At 33.2% G+C, this 22,909-nt stretch overlaps 2 protein-coding genes across 3 annotated transcripts in view; one reads left to right on the top strand and one right to left on the bottom strand.

Moving 5' to 3' along the window:
* Positions 1-458: 458 nt before the first annotated feature.
* Positions 459-17,439, bottom strand: sea (mitochondrial citrate transporter scheggia). Of its 2 annotated transcripts, XM_074134545.1 has the most exons (8): positions 17,131-17,400; positions 14,451-14,632; positions 14,142-14,349; positions 11,101-11,324; positions 9,379-9,515; positions 5,775-5,932; positions 642-756; positions 459-556 (listed from the first exon to the last, which is right to left on the bottom strand). In XM_074134545.1, the coding sequence occupies exons 2-7, from the start codon at positions 14,488-14,490 to the stop codon at positions 648-650; spliced, it is 876 nt and encodes a 291-aa protein (XP_073990646.1). In that variant the 5' UTR covers positions 14,491-14,632; positions 17,131-17,400; the 3' UTR covers positions 459-556; positions 642-647. The 2 variants fall into 2 exon arrangements, with proteins under 2 accessions (XP_073990646.1, XP_073990644.1); XM_074134543.1 differs by lacking the exon at positions 14,451-14,632 and having other exon boundaries at positions 17,131-17,439.
* Positions 17,440-22,486: 5,047 nt separating this feature from the next.
* Chc (clathrin heavy chain) overlaps positions 22,487-22,909 on the top strand; it is a 78,250-nt gene continuing 77,827 nt past the window's right edge. The window contains exon 1 of the mRNA XM_074134488.1: positions 22,487-22,741. Coding sequence (XP_073990589.1) covers positions 22,700-22,741 — 42 coding nt within the window. The 5' untranslated portion in view covers positions 22,487-22,699. The remainder of the gene's footprint in view (positions 22,742-22,909) is intronic.

Here is a 22,909-nt window from a genome sequence, read left to right as displayed (position 1 = left end):
TAAACTTGAATAGAAAAGGTCAACAGATCAGCTACACAATGCAAATATATTTCAAAGATCGTAACACAAAACCAACTAGATTTTTGTAAAACCCCGTTTGATATTAAAACAATAATTTTATGATAAATAAAAAATAAAATCTCTAATAAAAGAAAAAAATAGTTTAAGTATAATTTCAAAATTACTTTTATCTCTTGATGTAAAAAATAAAAAATTATTAAAAATATAATAATTTCTAAAATTTTTAAGAAATGAAATTCAATTTGTAAAACAGATTTCAATTATTCAAATATTTTTTGAAATAATCAAGGAAGTTAACTATAAGATTCTTCCCTCACTCGCTCCATTTTTTTTTTTTTTTTTTTTATGACAGACAAATATTGGCGCTATTACAGTTAAAACTTAATGAATAGCGATTCAGAAATTTTTAAAAAACTTAAAGTAATACGAGAAATGGAAAGAACTGGAATGAAAGTAAGAGATTTGTTTAGGAACGTTGTCAGTCCTTTTGCTTTTAAATACAACCAGTTTACAACAGTAAAATGTGCTCAGTAAACTGCAAAAGATAGAAAATTAAGTAAAATACTAACTGTAGGTGTATGTTTATAGGAATATTCCGTTCTAATTACAAATTAAATTACCTGACTTCATTTCCAAATTTTATTGAAAAGATCCATGAATGTATCATAGATCATAAACGTAATGGCAACATCCAAGCATACACGTGACAATCTAGGAATTGTTCCTTTATAAAATCTGTAAAATAAAATCATTTGTTATATATTACATATTGACTATACAAAACAAACCGAAAAATGTAGTACAAAATTCACAATGCATGCACATTCATGTTCGGGCAGATACCGTTTTAAATTCAGAGAAAATCGTAGTAGTCTTTTCTAGAAATTTTCAAGAAAATTCCAAAGCACCAGAAATATTCAATTGAAATCCCTTTTTCAGAGACAGATGTTCTTCAAACTTCGTATTAAAACTGTCCGGCAGGACAGTTGTATAAGGGTTGATCGTCAAAATCTGCACGAAAAAGCGTAACGTTGAAAAACACCCTTACACCCTTCGACAACTTTTTTCCTCTTTTCTTATTAAAGTTAAAATTCCCAATTTTTTTTTATAATATAGGGTGAATCCTCCTTTATAATTGTAATTTTTTTGCAACAACCCAGATCTAATACATTTCAGGAGAAAAGTTGCTAAATATGAGCAAAAAAGGCATTTTCAGAAAATGTTCTTGTTTTTCTTCTTATTACCTTTTTTGTAAACAACGTAGCGCCTAAACGCGCTTACCTGTTTTCTTGAATGAAGTGTTATTTGGTTCAAAAAGTGATGTAGATTTGCATTTTTATAGGTCTCGACGCTGTACATCGAATGGGAAAGGAGTTTGCCCCACGCAGGTCAGGGCAGAGGCCCCTCTGAGGGCTAAAACTATTATTACTAATATTTCTATAATGCTTAGTTCGATTTGGATAAAGTTTAGCACGAGGAAGTCGATAAAGCTTCCCTACGTGACTCTAAAGTGTCACCATACTCTTACATCTACTATGAGGAAGTACCGCGATCGTTCAAATTATCGACGTGTAAACCGATTTACGTCAATGAATTATCATTCGATTCGAAATTTTATGTGGATACAGCTTTTGCGGATCTCGACGTCTACATTAGAAACGGGGTTTGCCCTACTTAAGTAAGGCCCCTCTTCTCTTAATTATCAATAACCTTCGACCAATTTTGATAAAATTTGGCAGGAAGAAGTGGTTTTTTTACTGAATGACATTTAAGTGCTATCCCTCTCTTACACCTACTAAGAGGAAGTTCTGCCATCGTGCGTATTTGATGTATAATTTCTCTTTGGCTTTTAGGGAGAAATACTGCAATCACAGTTTAATTTTTTTTACTTCTCTTAAAAGGAATTACAATAATCGCAGATTAATTTTGCTATTTACATACAAATACCTTTCTATTTTATTCAAAACGTTTTCCCAAGTATATTTTGTGTGTGTATGTGTGTGTGTGTGTGTGTGTGGATTCTTTGAGGACCCCAACTATAAGCATTCTTTTAAAAGATCTCTCTAGTGGTTATTAACAACATATCAGATTATTACGAAAGTATTCATTATTCCAAATGTTGAGAATATTTGCAAAGCAGATATGTAACTTTGCAGAATAGACAAAAAAAAATCTATCCAAAAGGTACAAAAGCTCCTTAACAAAAACTTACAGTTTAAAAAGTTAAGTATAAGAGTTGATTATAACGCCAAAAGATACACAAATCAGCTAGTACCCAACATTTCATTCATGCTTAATTGATATCATTTAAGTAATTTTACTGCATTAACTTTTCAATAATATTTTTTAGAATATATTAGATGTCACAGACCCTAATGCTGGCCATTTTCATCTACAAAATATTTGTTCAAGAAACACACTATATAACTTAGAATGTCTGTAATATCATTAATCTATAATATAATAATCAAACTATGGGCGGGTGTTGGCCTAGTGGTCAAAAGCGTAGCTTTGTAAGTGGGGCATCCCCAGTTCGAATTCCGTGAATAATTGCTTTTTATTTGTTAGAAAAACTGTTTATAGTAAAGTAAGAGCTTCCGCCACCGTTCACGACACCTAATTGGTAGTTGGGCGTTAAGCCCGCCTGAAAAAATAGGCGATTACTTTACTTTCTTTTAATAATCAAATTATTAATCACATGTTAAAAAGAAAAACGTTATAAAAAATCAAACAAATTTATGAGGCTAAAAAATTAAAAAAAAATGCATACACCAACATACATCAATGATTTTGTTTATTTTATTTATTCATTTATTTTAAATAAAAATCGTCGGTTTTTGTTCATTTTACGATTAAATTGATTGTTACTTTATTTTACGTAGTAGTCAAGGGTTAAAAATAAGAGGTCATAATTAATCTTGTTGAATATTAAATAATATAGTTTTCTTCAATTACATTCTTAATCCAGATGTTCTGCCCACAATTATATGTATTAAAAGCCATCATAAAGATAAATCAGAAAAATAATTTAGATTAGATTGTGACAAAGAGCGTTCCCTCCATAAGGAGGAAGGAAGGCTGGCAATCCAAAATGCCCATTGTTCCCCGCTCACCCATCACCAACACTTGGATTTCAAAACCAATAAATACGGCTAAAAATTGCCAGATGTCAATACAATAAACTGATAGAGTAGCAACAGGACACTAGGAAACATGGCAACTCAATTGCCCAGTACACTAAATAGTCCTAGAAAGTTCATGAAGCTTAACAGATGTCACAATCTCCGGGACGGAAACATTTAACCTCCCGAAGACGAGGAATCTAGTTTTGGAATAATCAGCACACTCCCCTACAAAGTGCTGCGCAGTCTCATTGGCCTCACCACAGCCAGCACAAACTGGCGACTGGGCAAGTTATCATTTAAAAAGACGATAACGCTATATACGCATGTGCATTCAACACCTGAACGAACTGGCGGATCCGGGACCTGCTGAAGCAGCCGTTCAATAATAAACCACAGCCGTTTTCGACAGACCAAGAATTTCCTTAGCCTGACGGCAGTCAGTTCGAGATCTCCCTCGTTTCCGGTGTTCCTTCAAAATCCACTGTTCCACCTCTGTTTTACAACGACGATAGGATACAGGAATAATGGGCTGCGGAATCATTGAAATCAACACAGCTCCTTCCTTTGCTGTTTCATCAGCAATTTCGTTACCCAGAATCCCGGAGTGACCATGGGCCCAAGCCACCGAAACAGTATTCAAAGCCCCCAATAAGTGGAGAGCAGCATGGCAAGAATTAACCGAAATTTGGTTCTTACTAGGCGAAGCCAGAGCTATGATTGCAACCTGGCTATCCGTGAAGAACCTAATATCAGTATTGGCAAATCCCTTCCAGCAAAGTAAGGTAACCATCTCAATGGCAGCCAACTCCGCCTGAAAAACAGATGCATAATGACTAAGATCAAGGCTGGTGCGTTCCTATCTGAGCCCGAACTGAGGTCCCCAGATGCACAGGCCAGCACCAACCCTATCCATCAATGAGCTATCCGTAAAAACAGAAATGCCGTTTATTGGTAACTCGACAGCTGAATTGCAAGCCTCATCCCTTGCCTGAATCCGAACCCCGTAATTCCTACGAAAGTCTAGAGACAAAGGGAGAGAGTCCCCCGGCATGGAGAGCACCGCAATATGCTTTTCATCTTCCCAGGCCAGGTCAGCATAACTAGAAAGCCTGCCTTTCCGACCGAGAAAGTTCTTTAAAGCCCACGTGCCATTACTCTCAAGCCTAGGCGTGGCCATCAGAGCCTCCCCCTGAGAAAAATATCCAAGGGAGGAAGCCGTAACATAAATTCCAGAGCAGCAGTAGGGTACTCTGCAATACCCCAATAAACATGCTAGCCATTGGACGCGTTGCAAACCATTACAAAGTGTCTTTTGCCGAGTGGCATTAAACCACGTAATACAGCCATTGGCTAAAATAGGGTGCGCTATGGTAGCATATATCCAATACATAAGTTTAGGGAAAATTCCTTATTTCTTGCCAACCTCCCTAAGACACTATAGAAGAATAATGTGAACTAGAGTTAAAATAAAGCCTATTTATTTACGAAGATGTAATGTACATATAATTAGAATAGCAAAAAAGTTATTTTGAATAACCTGGCCAGCATAAGGGTCTGGGACACCTAATAAATTCTAAAAAAATATCACTGAAAAGTTAATGCAGTAAAATTACTTAAACGATATCAATTAAGCATCAATGAAATGTTAGGGACTAGTTGATTTGTGTACCTTTTGGCGTCTAATCAACCCTTATACTTAACTTTTGAAACTGTAGGTTTTTGTTAAGGTTCTATCAATGCTTTAAAAATCAATTTACTGTGTAGCAGCAGTACTTGCAATGTTCTTTCAAAAAATTAATTTTAGGAGGGAAAACGTTTCAAATAAACTTAATAGGCTTTTTTGTGGGTTCAACTATTATACAAAATTTACAGAAAATTGTTAGAGAAAATCACGAAAATACTAGAAAAATTCATCTTAAAGGCGCATTTCAAGTTAACGGATTAAACCCAAAGCGTCTAATTATTAATATTAGATGAATTATTTTTTTAAATATTGAGAAGCGGTTAAAAAAAAAAAATTAATATACTTCTTTTTCACTGACGTTTCGGCAAATTTATAGTCTTCTTTAATACAAAAATGCTATTTAAACTAATTTATAAATAAGCAATATAGAAATAATATGCAAATAAGAAACAAATACATTAGAAAACATCTTTAAAGAATGTTAAAAAAAGTTTAACTAAAAATAAGTTTCTTTATTGTTTTTGTCTGTAGCAATTTTAATTGTTAATTTTATAAAATTCTGTTTATTCAATTAATTTGAAGTTGACTGAGCTTATATGTCATTTCAGCACATGTTTTAGATACTGGAATCCTAGTCTGCTAACGAAACAAAACGTGCGAATTTGTGTCAAAATTGTTACGCGAGTTTTTTATTCTACCGACCACTGCGTTCTTTGATTCTTGATTCGAAATCAGCAGGTTTTCTCAACAGTAAAACACTCCATTGCTATTTTTCAAATTTGAGGTACAATTTTTGGAGAAATTTTAATTTCTGAGGGATTTCATGAATTTTATCGTATGTTTGTCTGTCTGTCACTTGGTATTTTTCCAAAAACTAAAGAAAACATGAGATTCTTGTCTCAGGAATTAAATATATATATAAAATTTTAATTGAATATACTAACGCTGAAAAGCCTTCATTTTTCCATATCTGAATAAAGCAATCCAAAGTGCCACTATACTTGGATGCCTCTAGTCCTTGCATTCTTGTCTTAACTACATCTATTGGAGTGTTACCAAACACAGATGCTGCACCAGCTATAGCTCCAAACATTCCAACAACCTGAAATATAAAAAAAACTGGCTAATGCACAAAAATGCAAAAATAAATCAAATAAATAAAAAACAAATCAACTAGGGGAGTTATCGAAAGTAATAGGTGCACTTCTACCTGTCAATAGATTCTCTGAATGCGATTCTCAAACCTGAAACTCCCTTAGGAGAGAATCAGAGAAGAAATTCAGCTTTAAGACAATCAGTATCATGAAAGAGTGGAGTATCCACTTTGTCTAGTATTAAAGAACATAAATTTATCAGTACAACACTTGGTATCCAATACCACCATCAAATAAAAAGGGACTGGATCTAGCGCGTAAGCTTCAAGGTTAAACAAGCTTGCGAACCTCTTGCGATGTCTTGTGACCTTGATAGCCATTTTCTCGGAATCATGCCTCCGATAAACTCGTAGATTTAGTCCAGACTAGTACCCCACTACAACATCGGAATGCGAGAATTCGGCAGAAGTCCAGGATAGAAGTATTTTGATCACTGTGCTTTTGATAACAGAATTTATTTATACAGTTATTTACACAGTTCATTTTTGTTGTATTCTCTGAGTTCTTTATTGATGGTGTGTATCCTGGATGTTTCCAAGGCGCCAAGTTAGCCGAGCGGTTAGAGGCGAGACCTGTAAAGCTAATATTTATTGTGGTACTGGGTTTGATTCCCGGTCTTAGGCCTTGGATTTTATTTAATGGTTAATAAAAGAAATTTACAGTAAAATATGTTTGCTAGTCGCCTCCGTCCACGACACCTAATTGGTAGTTGAAAGTGAAGTCCGCCTGAAAAATTAGGCAATTACTTTACTTCACGTAACCTATGGAATGTCTCTGAAGTGTCCACAGTAACCCTATTCGATTCTATCCGCAGAAGCCAGGCTGTCATTAAAAAAAAAACTTTCAGTGCCCAAATAGTGAGGGTTTGCTTTGGTCTTCACAATGATATGAGCAGAAATCAAGGAATGCTTGCGACAGGGATAGTGAAATGACTTAATCCATGATATGAAAGGCTTATCAACTCTTTTTTTTTTATAAATACGACTCTTTTTTTTATAGATTCGATTCACTGAAGGGGCGTCACAGATTCGGAGGGTACGAGATAAGGTTCTACAGATTTGGTAAGGAGATGTTGATTCCAAATCACTTATCTTCCTTCTGACGCACAATTCCTTCTGGGATTGTATCTTTCTTTGAGAAAGTTAAGAAAAACAAATGTTCGAAAAGGAAATCTTCTACCTAGAACCTTATCTGATCCTGGAATTTCTTGAGGAAATGACTTGGAAAAAACTGTCAGCAATGCCATACTAATGACAAAAAGGGGATATGTACTTAATGATCAAAAATACCTAATGCATTTTTTCTGCAACCAGTAAATACCAAGATAATTTTAGTTTGAAAGTAATAATCAAAATTAGACTTTTAATCAATTACACATGACAAACAAATAGATTTAGATTGATAACTGTGCAATCCATTCTTTGCATAAGTTGCCACAGATGTAAACTAAAGATATTTTTAAATACGTAAATAAATGTATTTATTTATCAAATAATTAAAATGTTTTTAGTAAATAATCTTTTTATTTCAAAAATATTCTTAAAAAAAAAAATTATAACATATGCGCTAGTATCTTTCTACGTGTTCTACATTCTCAGAAGTTAAGAACCAACGGATACTAAAAAACCCCGGTTCATGTAGTAAAGTAAGAAACTGCCTATTTTTTAGGCGAGCTTTACTTTCAACTACCACTTAGGTGTCGTGGACGGAGGCGACAAGCAAACATACTTTTACTATAAATTTCTTTTATTAACCATTAATTAAATCCAACGCCTAAGACCAGGAATCGAACCCAGGTCTCGCCTCTAACCGCTAGGCTACCCTGGCGCCTCACCCCGGTTCGTGTTATAAGGCGAATTTCACAACTTCAAGAAAAAAATCGTCAAAAAAAAAATTGTAAATTCTTAAGTTAAAACAGTTTCAAACATACGATATGCATAGCAATGTTTTGTTCTAGAGACATTATTAGGATAGACAACTTCACCGACGTTTCGATCAACAATATCGTACACTATCAAAACAGACAAGTGTGCTCTCCATACCTATTTATTTACTCATTTCTCATTTACCGAGCCCTCAAGATGACTGAATAAACAATAATCAAATAATTTTTATTATTTACTGGCAAACCCTTCACAATTAAAAAATCTGACAATTTTCAAGAGGTCGAGAATAAAGCAACATTTTCGTATGGACTTTCTTCAATTATAAACTTTTACCACTGCTAGGATAAACAAAGAAGTGAACAACATAAAAAAAAAAAATTTAATGCGAGAGTTCAATTACTTCACGAGCGCAGCCTTAACTTTGTAGTATTCAAGAGTATTTTTACTTACTTTTCAATATACAGGTGAACCAGTATGTATTGTCCATAGGCCTTCGGTGTGGAGTACATCTAAAGTGGAGTTCAATGACGTATTGGCCAGCTTCATATTTTCCACCGTTCTTGAGTGACGTCACTTTAATTTTTTTTCCCAAAATCATTACTTTTTTCCAATAAAAATGTTATTACTTAGAAAGTTTTAGCCCGAATTCGATTCTGATAACACGGTTAGAAAGACAGATAAATTTTCAAAAAATTGATACAATTTCGAAGCATAAGTAATTCTCCAAACAGCCTCAATCTTCCTCCGAATGCTGGAAAAATAAAAGTAATCGAAATTTTTAAGAAAACTCATTAGGCCCTTATGTGATCATTATCCAACCTAGGTGCTGGCATTTTTTTATAAAAATTTCCTTGTTTAATGGGCTTTCAAACGGTATATCACTTTCCAGGATTCCTTTTATCTTCGTATGAGAAGTTACGTTTGTTTTACAAGAAAACGTGTTCACGAGCACTCAAGAGTGTTAGTTATCAAGTTGTTTAATTCATTAAACTCTTGTGGATGGAGCTGTAGTCAATTTTTAAAGTAGATTGTCTTAAAATAAGGAAGTAAAAGGTTACAAATTGCACTTAAAAAAAAATAAATTACTTCTGATCTCTCTGAAATATTTGAGAAAATGTTGGGAAATATTTTAAACAAGTACTATTTTTATAAACAAAAATTCAAATGTACTTACTCCAAATTACAATTTCACACACAACTACACTGTTGATCAGAATTTTTTTTTTAACCGTGTCTTTCTAACCGTGTCATCAGAATCGAATTCGGACTAAAACTTTCAGTGTAATAATATTTTTATTGGAAAAAAGTAACGATTTTGGAAAAAAAATTAAAGTGACGTCACTCAAGAACAGTGGAAAAAATGAAGTTGGCCAATACGTCATTGAACTCCACTTTACACACAGTAGGCCTATGGACAATACTTACTGGTTCACCCTGTATAACTATTTTCATGTTCTCATGATCATACCAACTCCGTTAAAATAAATGAATAAATAAATAATACTTACAAATTTTGGTACATGCTTCTCTGGATCTCCGCCTCTGTATTTATCTTTAAGTGTTTCCATGACAAAAAATCTTATGGCCTGATTGCTTCCTTGTTTCAAGATCGTAGGTGTTAAACCTTGGTACACCCCTCGTACACCTATAGAAGGAACCATAATAAACAATTTGTAATAAAACGCTCTCATGATTTCCTTTTGGCGGATTACAATACTTTTGAGCGAGCTCTATCTTCTTCTGCCTGTACTTATAATGAATACAATGAGAAAATCCGATGAAAACGCAATTTTGAAAATTTTATTTCATATTGATACTTCTCTCAAAGATTCAAAAATTCTGCTTCACTTTTAAAATGTATATTAATAAATATAATAATAATCAATTATAATAATAAAAATAAATTGCGAACTGACAGAACTTAACATTGCTCTGTTTATCACTTTTTAGAGGGGGGCTTATGGTTGCAATACCCTAAAAGAGTAGATTTAGAGAACCTAGAAGAGTAGGTAACAGTGCAGTTAGAATTTCAAATCAAGAAAAAACAAAAAAACGGTGGAACCATTTTTAATAAGAAAAGAAATGATCGCCCTTTTAAACTAGAATCTCGGAATTCTAATACTTTTTACTTTGCTTGAAATTATTGGATTGTCTGAAAAATAATGCAGGATTATGGTTTTAAAAGAAAAAAATAAACATTAATGATTTAAAACTGTTTTTATTAATCAAAATAGTCCATTGCTTTCTATTCTATACATTTCTGCCAACGTGTGGGTAACTTTTCGCCTCTTCCTTTTTTTGATGATTTTTTTGGGGGGCTTAGGAAAATGTCGTGCTGCTTCTCCTTTGTCAAGCCACTGTCCAGAGCGTCTGCTGTTGCCGTAGAGGATCCATTTTTCATCGCAAGTCACAATTCTGGACAGAAAAAGATCGCAGTTGTTTCTGCAAAGAAGTGCAGCAAAAAATTTCATACCGCTGATCTTTTTGGTGGTCGTTTAATGGGTGAGGAACCCAACTTTCAAGCTTTTTCACTTTCCCAATCGCCTTGAGATGGTCATCGATGGTTGATTTGCTGATTTCGAGTTTCTCTGCCAGTTCTCGAACAGTTGTTTTGGGATTTTCTTCCACCAAAGCTAGGAGAACTTTGTCAACAAGGGCAGAACTTCTTCCACGGCCTTCTTTGTCTTCAAGGCTCAAGTCTCCCTCTCGAAATCTCTGGAACCACCGTTGAACAGTTGATATTTCTGGCCGTGTGGGCCCCGTTTCGGCCGAGTTTGAACTCGTAAAACAAAATTATGCGAAAATCACGCTTTGACATCTAAGTAAAGACTCAATTATTTCCAAGTAGCAAAATGGTACAGAGGTAAACAAACATTTTTGTTTGAAAGAGGATTAATAAGTGTTTACATTTATAAAAGTCATAAGTCCAACAAATATAAACAGTTTACTATTTGAAGGGGGTATTTTAAAGAAAACATCAAATCCTGCATCATTTTCCGGACAACCCAATATTTAGATAGATGAAACAGAAAACTTTGCAGAAAACTCTCCCCCACAAAAAAAAAATCTAAAATATGAAAAAAAATCAAAATTTAATAATTAAATTATTTAATTGATTATTAATAAAAAATGATAGAATTATGTGTGTACTTAGTAAACGAAGTTTATAGAAAATCAGAATAGACTGAATATAACTTATAAGCGAAATTACACATCATAACATAAAATACCTTGTTCCTTGACGATAAGTGACACGCCATGAAAGAAGCCTTTAAATCTTGGCTCCACTGCTCGTCGGTCATTGATAAATTTCACTTTTATTGTTTCCATTGGGGTAACAGCAAATATTGCTTCAGCAATTCCAGCGCCCAAACCACACAAGGCTCTAGCATAAAGTGATAAATTTCCTCGTTCATCTAGGCTTGCTTGTTTGAATGTTTCAAACGCTCCAAATCTATTAAAAATATAAACATAAATTTAAATAACAAATTTTATATTAAAGCATCAATTTTCTGACAACCACTTCCTTCGGAGAAAACTGATTTTAATGCTTTTAAGTCACGTTTTAGCGCCATTCATTTGTGTAATTTATATGCAGGTTTTTAATACTGAAAACGCAGCTCGTACATAATAAATTAGTAATTTGGGAAAAAAAATTGCCCTTTACAAAGAGGATGTTATACGAGTTTTTCTCGTAACAAATTTTGTATAGATTATCAGGAAAGCCTTGCTACAGCAATCAAACAGAATGTGTCCTCCTCATTCTGGCAAGCTAACGAAGAGTTCCCAGGATGAATAACCCCACTCAGTGACATATTTAGGAACCTACTATGCTATGTAAGGAGCCAGTTGGTTGGTTTGATTACTGAAATTGTCTTAAGGAATCTATCGTATGCCCTCCGCAGCTATTTTCTATAAAGGACGTTCCCAGTCCTTTTGTGTTTGCCAAGGACAGGTTATGAACCAACTAATGGAACAGATTCTTTATTTCTGATCGTTATTCAGACAATCTTTAGTTTCATTAAAATACTGATGGAAGTTATGGTAAAGCTGCTTCCATCGCAGGGTAGGCCTCTAAATCTGCATAATTAGTGCTCTGTTAACGAAATAGGTCGCGCAAATTTTTTTTGAGAGATCGCAAAACTATTCCGAACGCGGATATCACCATCGACACTATTTAATAGCTGTAAGAGTAAGATGCCTCTTTAATGTAACGCAGTAAAGCTCGAACCACTTCTTTCTGCCAAATTTAATCAAATTCGGGCGAAGATTATAAATAAGATTTTAAAAGAGGCCTTACTTGAGTGGGGCAAACTGTCTTTCTAATGTTATAGACATCAAGACCCACAAAAGCTACATCCACATGGAAATTAGTATCGAATTTGTTCATTCATTTGATTTACTCATTCATATAAATCGGATCACGCGTCAATAAACTAAACGATTGCAGTGATCCCTTCCTAAGTGTAAGACCAAAATAGCACTTCAATGTCAACTAGAAAAATCCTAACTTGTTGGCAAACTTTAACTTAAATCGGGCTAAGATTTACAAAGTAATTAAAATTAATAGTTTTAGAAGGGGCCTTACTTACGTGGGGCAAACGTCTCTCTTTAACTGTATTCAGCGTTGAAACCAACAACAGCTACATCTTTTATTTAAAATTTAACCTTCCATATCTCATTATGCATAATAACTAGGACATTGCTATTTGTACCAGTTATTGAGCAGACTATTCTCTACAATTTGGTAATGAATTCATAAAAATCGGAATAATACGAAAAGAGATAGAGAGGTTCGAAATATGAACTATTTATAAAACCTCCAAAATTTAATCTTCTATATCTCATTAACTATTATCACTATAACATTACAATTAATGCCAGTTATAGAGTTTACTTTTCTCTAAAATTATGTGAAGTATTTATTTAAAACGATTCAATACGAAAAGGTATTAGGTAGACGTTACAAATTGGAACGATTGGAAAAACATCCAAAATTTAATCTTAAAAATCTCAATAACTACTATCAATAAATCATTGCTATTTATACCAGTTATAGAGCTTACTTTTCTCTACAATTCGGTAAAGAATTCATGAAAAGCAGAACAATACAAAAAGATATATAAAGTGTTGAAATTTGAAGGAATTGAAAAACCACCAAAATTTTACCTTCATATAATTGAATTTAATTAAAGAAAACTACGTGTATTATTTAATATAAAGCCAGATTAATTATTACGTATTTTTAATGGTTGACTACTACATAATGTAACAACTACTTTAATCGGAGAATGAACTTAAACCGTCAATTTTTATTTCTGAATAAAAATAAATTAATATAATAAACAAATTCATTGATGTATTTTGGTGTCAGAATTTTTTTTAAAAAGTTTATGAATTTTTAGCTTCATAATTTTTGTTTCCTTTTTATATTTTTAACCTGTAATTAGTTGTTTATTTATTGTAGATTAATATATATTACAATCAATATAAGTTAAATTTTTTGCTACTTAAACAAATATATTGCACATGAAAATAGACAGCATAAGGATCTGTGACATATAATAAATTCTATAAAATAATGATAAGTTAATGCAGTAACATTACTTGTACCAATTAAGTATTAATGAAGTGATGGTATTTGCTGATTTGTGGACCTTTTGTCTATTAATCAACCCTTATACTTAAGTTTTTAAACTGTAAGTTTTTGTTAAGATTTTTGTACCTTTTGGATTGATTTTCCTTTTTGTCTCTTCGGAAGTTACATATCTGCTTTACAGATTTTCTTAACATTTGGAATAAGCAATACTTTCATTACATCTTGATATGCTATTAAGTCGGAACCGTAACTACCACTGGAGAGTGCTTTTAAAATAATGCTTAGAGTTGCAGTCCCCAAAGAATCCAAACAATTTTTCGGGAAAACGGTTCGAATAAAATAGGAAGGCAAAATTAAACTGCGATTTCAGTACTTACAGGAGTAAGAAAAGTAGAAGTGATATTCGCATATCACCTGAGATAATTGGTCGGGCAGACCGTTAATATATCCCGTTCTAAGCAACTATAACACTATAGGAAGCAAATTACTTTCTTTGTTATGATTGCCATGAAGATATCATCTACAAAGGACTTACTGAAGTTAAAGACATTTTCAAGTTGCGAGAAATGGGTAACAAATACTTTAAAGAGCCGATGTTAGCACCATTGATAAAAAGTGCATTAAGTAATTTTGCAAAACTTTGTTTAGTTTGATACCTTAAATTTAACTTACCTAACAGCTGATTTAGGTATAGATCCATATACGAGAACACTGAGGCCACGGTAAAGACCAAAGAAACCATGCTTTTTCACTGTCTTCTTCACGCAATCAATTATTCCAGTATATTGTTTGGTCCCTCCTTTTTCATCCAACTGAAGTTGCGTTTTTACATATTCTGTAGGGTATGTGATACATATTTCTATACCACCAGTTATTCCTCCTTTAACAACAAAACCAAAATGTAAAATTTCTCTTACTACATTTATTACAATTATAACCGGCAAACTTTCTTCAACTTTGGTATTGTTAAGATAATCTTACCACAATATGTTGTTTGTCGTTTTTTTGGTTGACCTTTCATTGTTTTTTAAAAATTCATTAATTCATTGGTTTGGCATTCAATACTTTTTTTAAACAAATGCTGACGTACACTCTCTTCATTGCTTCCGTTGAAGTAAGTATAGGGCTTATCTTTTTTAATCTGAAGTTTATTTGATTTACATCTATGTAAATAAATTTTTTAAAGTTTTAACTCTTGCTTCTTCTAATGTTAGGTAATACATTACTTTTATTTTTGTCGTCATCTCTGTCCATAATTCTAAGGTTGCTTGTTGAAAACAAGTTTGTTTGTTGTGAATGAAAAGCTGTTTATGTTCTGATGTCTTGTATACGTTCTTCTAATGTTATTCATATTATTGCATTCTTTTTTCTTAATATTGTGAGGACTGTCCAGTATTTGTGACTTTATGCCCGTGGTACGCTCGTAAATGTATTAAGTTCGCCTATTTGTTGTGATTTGTGTGCTATCTTTAGGTACTTTTTTAATGAGGGGTATTCTGCACTTATTACATCTAATTGTGCCAGGTGATACCCGGAAATGAATCACTTCCAAGTGATTGAAACAACTTACTCAGGAATTCTAAGGAAGTTTAAGAAAGAAAAAGAGGAGGTGGCAGTTAGTGGTACCTACTTCCTGGAATTACACCATCCTTTCCCTCTATTGATCTCAAGCTACATTAAGTAACGTCTAGGCTCTCCAAGACCCAGTTAGAGATAAATCCGGTATCCTGGTACCAACCCCACAACGCCTTCGGCATTCACAGAAAAAAACCGATAGCCCGATACAATCAGCCCTGATGTCCCACACCCTACCCCCAGATATTCTTGAATTGAACTCCAAATTAAAAAATTGGAAGTGTCCTAAGGTTTGTATACACCCTCCAATCCTGATAACCATCTAGAATCTCTTGGGAAATCCCGAACAGATGGCCTAAACACTCATCACTAATTCGTTCAGGAAAAACATCTCCCGTTCAACATACATAACCACCTAGGCTTTCTTGGGAAGTCACAAGAAAAGAAAAAAGCCGGCAAACTGGAATAAGCATTCCCAAAAGCCAGAACACCACTCTAAGATTTACCAAGGTTACCACCCCTCTTGCACACTTACGATGGCTTTTTAGGGTGGTCAAATGTCATTAAAAGCCCTTTTTAGTCAGGAAAAGTTACTTACTCCATCGGGCGCGCGGTACATCAGAGGCTCCTTTTTCGACGTAATCATCCATACTTCTGTACTTAACGCCAGGAATTGGACTAGGGAAATGATGGAAAGCGAGAAGAGCAGCGGTCATGATTATTTCGCTCCCCAGAGCCATATGCTCCCTTCCCCTTCTTTAAAAAGTTATTAAAATTCTGATTCCAAGTAATGTTTCTGGATTTTTTTTTTCTCATTGAAGTTTTTGAAAAATCATGGCTGTCTCTAAATATACTAGGTACATATGTAACTAGTACGAACTACGACATAACACTAAGTAAAAACTATACGGAAAAATTGTAATTTTTAATTATTGTTTAGAAATGTTAGCAGAAATATTCATCTCTAGTTTTTTGAATTTCTTGCGATCTTTTTACATATTCTTAGTTCATTTTGGGCCTCAGAAAATTTTATTTCTTCTATGAACAATGTAAATTTAAAAAATACCATACATTTTCAATGTATCAAAACAAGTAATTTCCAGTGTCAAATTGCTAATTTTTATCAAAGTATGGATTACTTTTATGTCTGTATATATTTTCGTCTTTTAAGCAATTAAGGTTTTTTGAGAAATATATAGCAAATACATTCGCTTATCTGTTTAAAGCTGTAATCACGTGATTATGTCAAGATATACATATATATCAACATTGGTGCAGAAATCAGTAAAAATCAGTTTGGTTGAAGTGGGGGATCAGTATGTTTCGCAATATATATATATATATATATATATATATATATATATATATATATATATATATATATATACACTATAGTATATACTAGTATATATACTATATATACAGGGTGATCCATTTAAAACGCACCAATCGCTAATAACTTTTTAGGAAAGCGGAATTTCGAAAAAACCCATGAAGTAAACTATATGTTTTTTTTAGCCTACTTTTCAAATTTACCACCCCCGATGCTGTATCTTCATTTTTGGCGGAGATACGGCCAAAAACCCGATTGGGGTTATATAAGGACCACTGGTTTTGATAATGATTATGAAAACTACATAAAAAAACTGTGAAAAATGACGTTAACCTCGTTTTGATAACCCTAATATTAGTCGAGATATTTATGATCAAAGTTACAATTTTATCGTTTTGTGGAATAAAACATATAGTTTACTTCATGGGTTTTTTCGAAATTCCGCTTTCCTAAAAAGTTATAAGCGATTGGTGCGTTTTAAATGGATCACCCTGTATATAGTATATACTATATACAGAGTAAGAAAGTTGAACTGTGTCTATAAATACAGTTTGAATAAAATGCTTAAAATCACTTTTGTGATTTTAATCACTTAAGTTAATTCTATCCTATAGAGCTAAACAATTCTTTATGAACTGTGCAATAATTTGTACAAGATTGTCACAATTAAAATAAATACATAAAATGGCCTTGTTTAAAAATCAACATAATCTTTTTGTGAAGTTTTATTATATTAAATTTATTTGAACATACCAGCAATGATTCCTTTTAATGCCTTGTTCCCACTAGATTTATTGGCATTTGTTGTAGCTAGAGCAGCTCCTTTTTCTAACATCCATGGTCTGTTATTAAATGGATTTATAAAAGTTCTCCTATCAACCGGCTTTTCATTAACTAGGTACAATAACGAGTACATCACTAACGTTGCACGAAATGATCTTACAATAACATTACCTAGCAAAATCTAGTTCCTACTGCTGATCTGCTACCTAATTTGTACTGACTATTCCATAAACTTTCGTAACTCCAATCATGTTTTTTTTATTTAGTTCTTATAAGAACAAATAAACAAGGTCACTATTATTGCCAACCTTCAGATGTACAGATAATACCTATGAAATTCTATCTTAACAGATATTTAAATTCATAATATATTAAAATTATTTTATACTAACATAAAAATGATTTCGTTTCTTATATAACTTTTTTTTTAGATTAGAATCCAACTAAAACTTTAAAATCCTTAAAGAATTCCAATTGCTTTCGGATTTAACTTTCCATGTGCCCCCTCCAATAAAATTATTCTACTGTAAAAGTGCACATAAAACTGACGAATGATGCATTTGATAAATTTGGTTACGCCTTTTAATCAGCATTCAGTTGATTCAAACCAGATCGTATAAACCGTAAAACAAGGGTAAACTAGAGGTGGATTCAACTACAAAGAATAATTTTTACTGCAAAAGCTCTTCTAATTCTATTTTTTCTTCACACATCTGCCCAATTTCCCCCTTAAACAAAGACAAATAACTTTTCATTATATTGTAATCAGGGCCGGATTTTCCTATAGGCTAACTAGGCTTCAGCCTAGGACCTCAAGATCAAGAGGAACCTACATTCAAATTGTTAGCAAAATTAAAATTACACAATTTTAAAAATATAACATAACACATGGGCTGAAAAGTCTTAGGCCTAACAAAGAAAACACTTTTTTTTTTGTTCAAAATTAGCTTTATTCATCAACGTAATTTCCATCAAGAACAACGCAATCATTCCAGCGCCGCTCTAACATTTCAATACCACTTTTGTAGAACGATTTATCTTTTGCCTCAAAATAGGCCTCAGTTTCAGCGATAACCTCTTCATTCGAGCGAAATTTCTTACCGGCGAGCATTTTTTTCAGGTCTGCGAACAGCAAGTAGTCGCTGGGAGCCAAATCTGGCGAATACGGTGGATGTGGGAGCAATTCGAAGTTCAATTCATGTAGTTTTGCCATTATTTTGATTGACTTGTGAAAAACAAAATTTTTTTCTTTGCCATATGTGGTCGTTTCTTTGCAATTTCGGCCTTCAAACGCTCCAATAACGCTATATAATATCCCTTCTCAAGATAGTCGATGAATATTACACCACGCACATCCCAAAATACCGAGGCCATAACCTTTCCAGCCGATTGTTGTGCTTTCGGCCGCTTTGGACTAAGTTCACCACTTGCTGTCTACTCAGATGACGATAGTTTTGATTTCGGAGTGAAGTGATGGATCCATGTTTCATCCATTGTCACACATCGACGCAAAAATTCCGGTTTGTTACGTTTAAACATGGTCAAACACTGCTCAAAATCATCAACACGTTCTTGTTTTTGGTCAACAGTGAGCAAAAGCGGCACCCTCTTTGAACAGAGCTTTCTCATAGTCAAATGCGCATGCAATATAAAACCAACATGTTCTTTTGATATCTTTACGATGTCAGCTAACCCAAGCAACTTCACTTTTCGATCATTCAAAACGATTTTGTGGATTTTTTTTATGTTTTCTGGTGTTATCGCCTCATTTGGACGTCCACTGCGTTCTGCATCATCGGTGTCTCTACGACCACGTTTGAAGTCAGCAAACCAACGTTTTATTGTTGTTTCTGATGGAGCAGAGTCCCCAAACACTTTTCAAGCCATTGCTTCCCTTGAACGGTATTTTTTCCCATCAAGAAGCAGTGTAAAATTAAAACACGAAATTATTTTTGATCCATTGTTTTGAAAATAACAAAAGTAGCGTCACTCTTAGCATAATAACTCACAAACTAATGAATAGAATATCATGAAATTTCAACAGCTGTCTTTTGAAGGTTAGTACTAACTGAAAAAGATGGGAATGTAATACAACTAGCGCCATCTATGTGTTAGGCCCGGGACTTTTCAGCCCATGTAGTATTATATATTAACATTTAACATATTGATATACAGTAGAGATTTTATTATTAATTCTCATGTAATTTACAAAATTAAAAAAGGGAGGTGAACGGGCTTTACAAGTGGAATAGCCTAGGGTAAAAATCTGTCGATTAGTTAAAGAGATATTAAGAGTTAAATTTTCGATTCGTTTGAAACTGTGAAATCTTTAACTTCAAATATCTCAAAAAATACTCCATGGATTTTGTTTATATTTCAGCTGTATATGGGGACAACTTTTGTCTATAATTGTATAAAATTTCGTAAAAATTTGTCGAGTAGTTAACGAGATATTTAGAGTCAAATTTTCGTTTCGTTTGAAACAGTAAAATCTTTAACTTCATATATCTCAAAAACTACGCGATGGATTTTGTTTATATTTCAGTTGTATATGGAGACAACGTTTGTCTATAATTGTATAAAATTTCGTAAAAATCAGTCGAGTAGTTAACGAGATATTTAGAGTCAAATTTTCGTTTCGTTTGAAACAGTGAAATCTTTAACTTCATATATCTCAAAAACTACGCGATGGATTTTGTTTATATTTCAGTTGTATATGGAGACAACTTTTGTCTATATTTGTATAAAATTTCGTAAAAATCTGTCGAGTGATTTACGAGACATTTGGAGTTAAATTTTCGTTTCCTTTGAAACAGTGAAATCTTTAACTTCAAATATCTCAAAAACTACTCGATGGATGTTGGTTTATATTTCACCTGTATATGGAGATAACGTTTATCTATAATTGTATAAAATTTCGTAAAAATCTGTCGAGCAGTTAACGAGATATTTAGATATTTAACATATTGATATATATCACAGTAGTGATTTTTTTATTATTTCTCATATAATTTACAAATTTAAAAATGGCAGGGGAAAGGGCCTTATAAGTAGAATAGCCTAGGACCTCTTTTCATCTAAATCTGGCCCTGATTGTAATATAAGAATTTAAATAGTGACATCAACTGTCAGCCCGGAACCATGTAAGGGTTTTGTAAGCAGGACTCACTTAGGGGCCAACCATTTACGCCACATAAAATAGACGGTAATGGTAAAGGCAGAATTAAAACGAATTGGAGAAACATCATTTGTATATCTACCTAGGCGACTGTACCGTTTCGCCAGCTCTTGGTTTAGTTTGTTTGAATGAGCCTTATCCAGAGAATTCATGGGAAATCGTCAAGATGAATGAGAGCTTAATACATCATATAGGCTGCTTGTGAGCGTGGTTTTTTTTTTTGTGGCGGAGGGAGATCGTACGCATTAATTAACAATAACAGCAATATACATTATGCTTTGCAGTTTTTTGGTCTACTATTATTGTTTCCTTCCTATCAAAACCCTCCGTCGAATCGCTAGTGCTCTCTACTTTGCATCTAAGTCTACTTCGGACCGAGATTTCCTTGTTCCTATGTTTCTGAAGCTGCAAGATCTTGTTATGTTAAATTTTATGCTTCAATTTCATCACATCCTAACCCTCTAGTTTCCTAACTTACTGCATTATCAGGAAATCCTCCAAGACGGTTGAAGCGCCGGTGGCCACGTGATCTTCTTAATGAACTAAGTGCCAGTACATAATAGTTAAATATTCTTCTTTGGGATTTTCACCATTAGGTGAATACTCCATGATTATCAATGTATTTATACTATGTATCAACAAGATCTTGAGTGCTGCCTGGCATTGCTAAAATATTATCCATTTTTTATAAAATCCCTGCCATTCAAAAGGCTGCTAGCTATCTACATTCAATGAAACCTAAATCTCGGCATTGAAATGCGTGAGCGTACTCCTCTCTCATACCTCAGACTTTTCTTAGTTCAGACCCTAAATCCACCTTCTAGATCCAGACATACCCCGGCAAGTTTCATCGTGTCTGGAACCAACACAGCAACAGCAAACTGCGAAACCAGAAACTACACCAGAAATTACCTTCTATTCACGTTATCTTCACATAGCACTCCTGAAACTACAATTCATAACAGTCATCTGTTCTGGAGAATAGAAATGGACTCAAAGCATTATCATTCTCTCAATTTGGCATAAGCTCTTCTGAATATTTCTGATGTTCTCTACTCTTCATTCTGAGTTAGATCTACCATAGAGAGCTTAAGGAACTTATTTATTTGATGTGTAAATAAAATGTCAGAAAGTTCTGACACAGATTCTATGGATTTTTTATTTGGTCTCTTTTTGAGAGAACGTTTTCTCATTGTCGGCATTCCAAATTACGTAGCATAAAAGAGGTGTTTGAGCTGACAGTTCGTAGTTTCCACAGAAACTTGCGTAATTTGATGGATGACTTGATGGCCAAGAAGACATTTAGCCTTCTGCAAGATAGGGTTGAACATTTTTATTTTTTATTGTTCCTGAGAATGATATTGTTTATCTGCGATTAAAACTTTTTTGTAATTTATTTAATAAGAGCTGTTGACAGATTTTATGGTTCTTTAAAATGTTTTCTAATAATATATTTGGTAAAATGTAATGGAAAGAATAAGGCAAACTTCAGAGCTTAACGTCCAATTGCCGAAAAACATGTTAGTAAACTGGGACGATGATGGAGGGCGACAATCAAATGTCTAGGAAAAGCAAGTGTACATCTACCAGCCAGAGTTTACAATTAGTTTAAATTTAATTTGTGTAAGCAAATATTAAAAATTATTTGTAAGCAGTTGTGAACATGGTGAAATTTAGAATATTTCGTTCCGAGACTAACTTTTATTACTTATGAAAGTTTTAACAGCTTTTGATATTCCTCAATTCGAGGCTATAAAATTGGATAAGCCCATTTCAAAATTTTATTTCAATAAATAAAAATATTATGACTCATTGATTTGATGAATGCCAAAAAAAGTCTCGCCCAGCGAAAATTAAAATTATACTTTATTCTTTCTTTACATTGAATTATAATTTTTTTGTTTAATTAAAGATTTTTTTTTTTTTTAAGCATATGTACTGCTATAATTGAAAGATTTCTTTCAAAATTTGAGAACGTAGATGTGGCATTTGTGGCAGCTGTCTGTGCTGCCACCTATTTAAGTGAGAAATTTTTTTTCCAGATATTATTAAACATAGTTGAATTAAATTCACAAAATCGTTTGAACAAAAGTTAAATTATTTTAAATTATATGTATAGTTATTTTAAAGCAATAGTTTTTTTCATTTTAATTGGTGTATATTGCAAAAAATAATAGAGCAGGGAATTGATAGAATTGCTCCTCCCCAGTGACTATAGGTGACGGTCCGACCTCCATGTTGGATTTACAGTGTACAATGATAGTGCTGTTCGGTCTAAAGTAGTTTAATCTGCTGGAGGATATTCAACTCTGAATAATATAATTTAGATTAAAAGAAGTATTTTCAAAAAGTCATTCAAAAATGAGCCAAATACTGCCAATAAGATTTCAAGAGCACCTTCAAGTGAGTTCCAACTTTTATTTCAAGTTATTGTTACATTCATCTACATATAATGTTAGAATCGCACATTGCTACCACTTATCTTTCAGTACCTTTGTGATTAATTTGACTTTTATTTTATAAATTAATTAATTATTGATAATTTTCTTCAGTTACTTAAATTTATCTTTG

Source organism: Rhodnius prolixus, unplaced genomic scaffold (genome assembly GCF_049639745.1).
Source record: "Rhodnius prolixus isolate KJV_2025 unplaced genomic scaffold, Rpr scaffold_16, whole genome shotgun sequence".
NCBI lineage: Eukaryota > Metazoa > Arthropoda > Insecta > Hemiptera > Reduviidae > Rhodnius > Rhodnius prolixus.
Note: the sequence above shows the minus strand (reverse complement) of the source record. Positions and strands in the feature narration are given on the sequence as shown.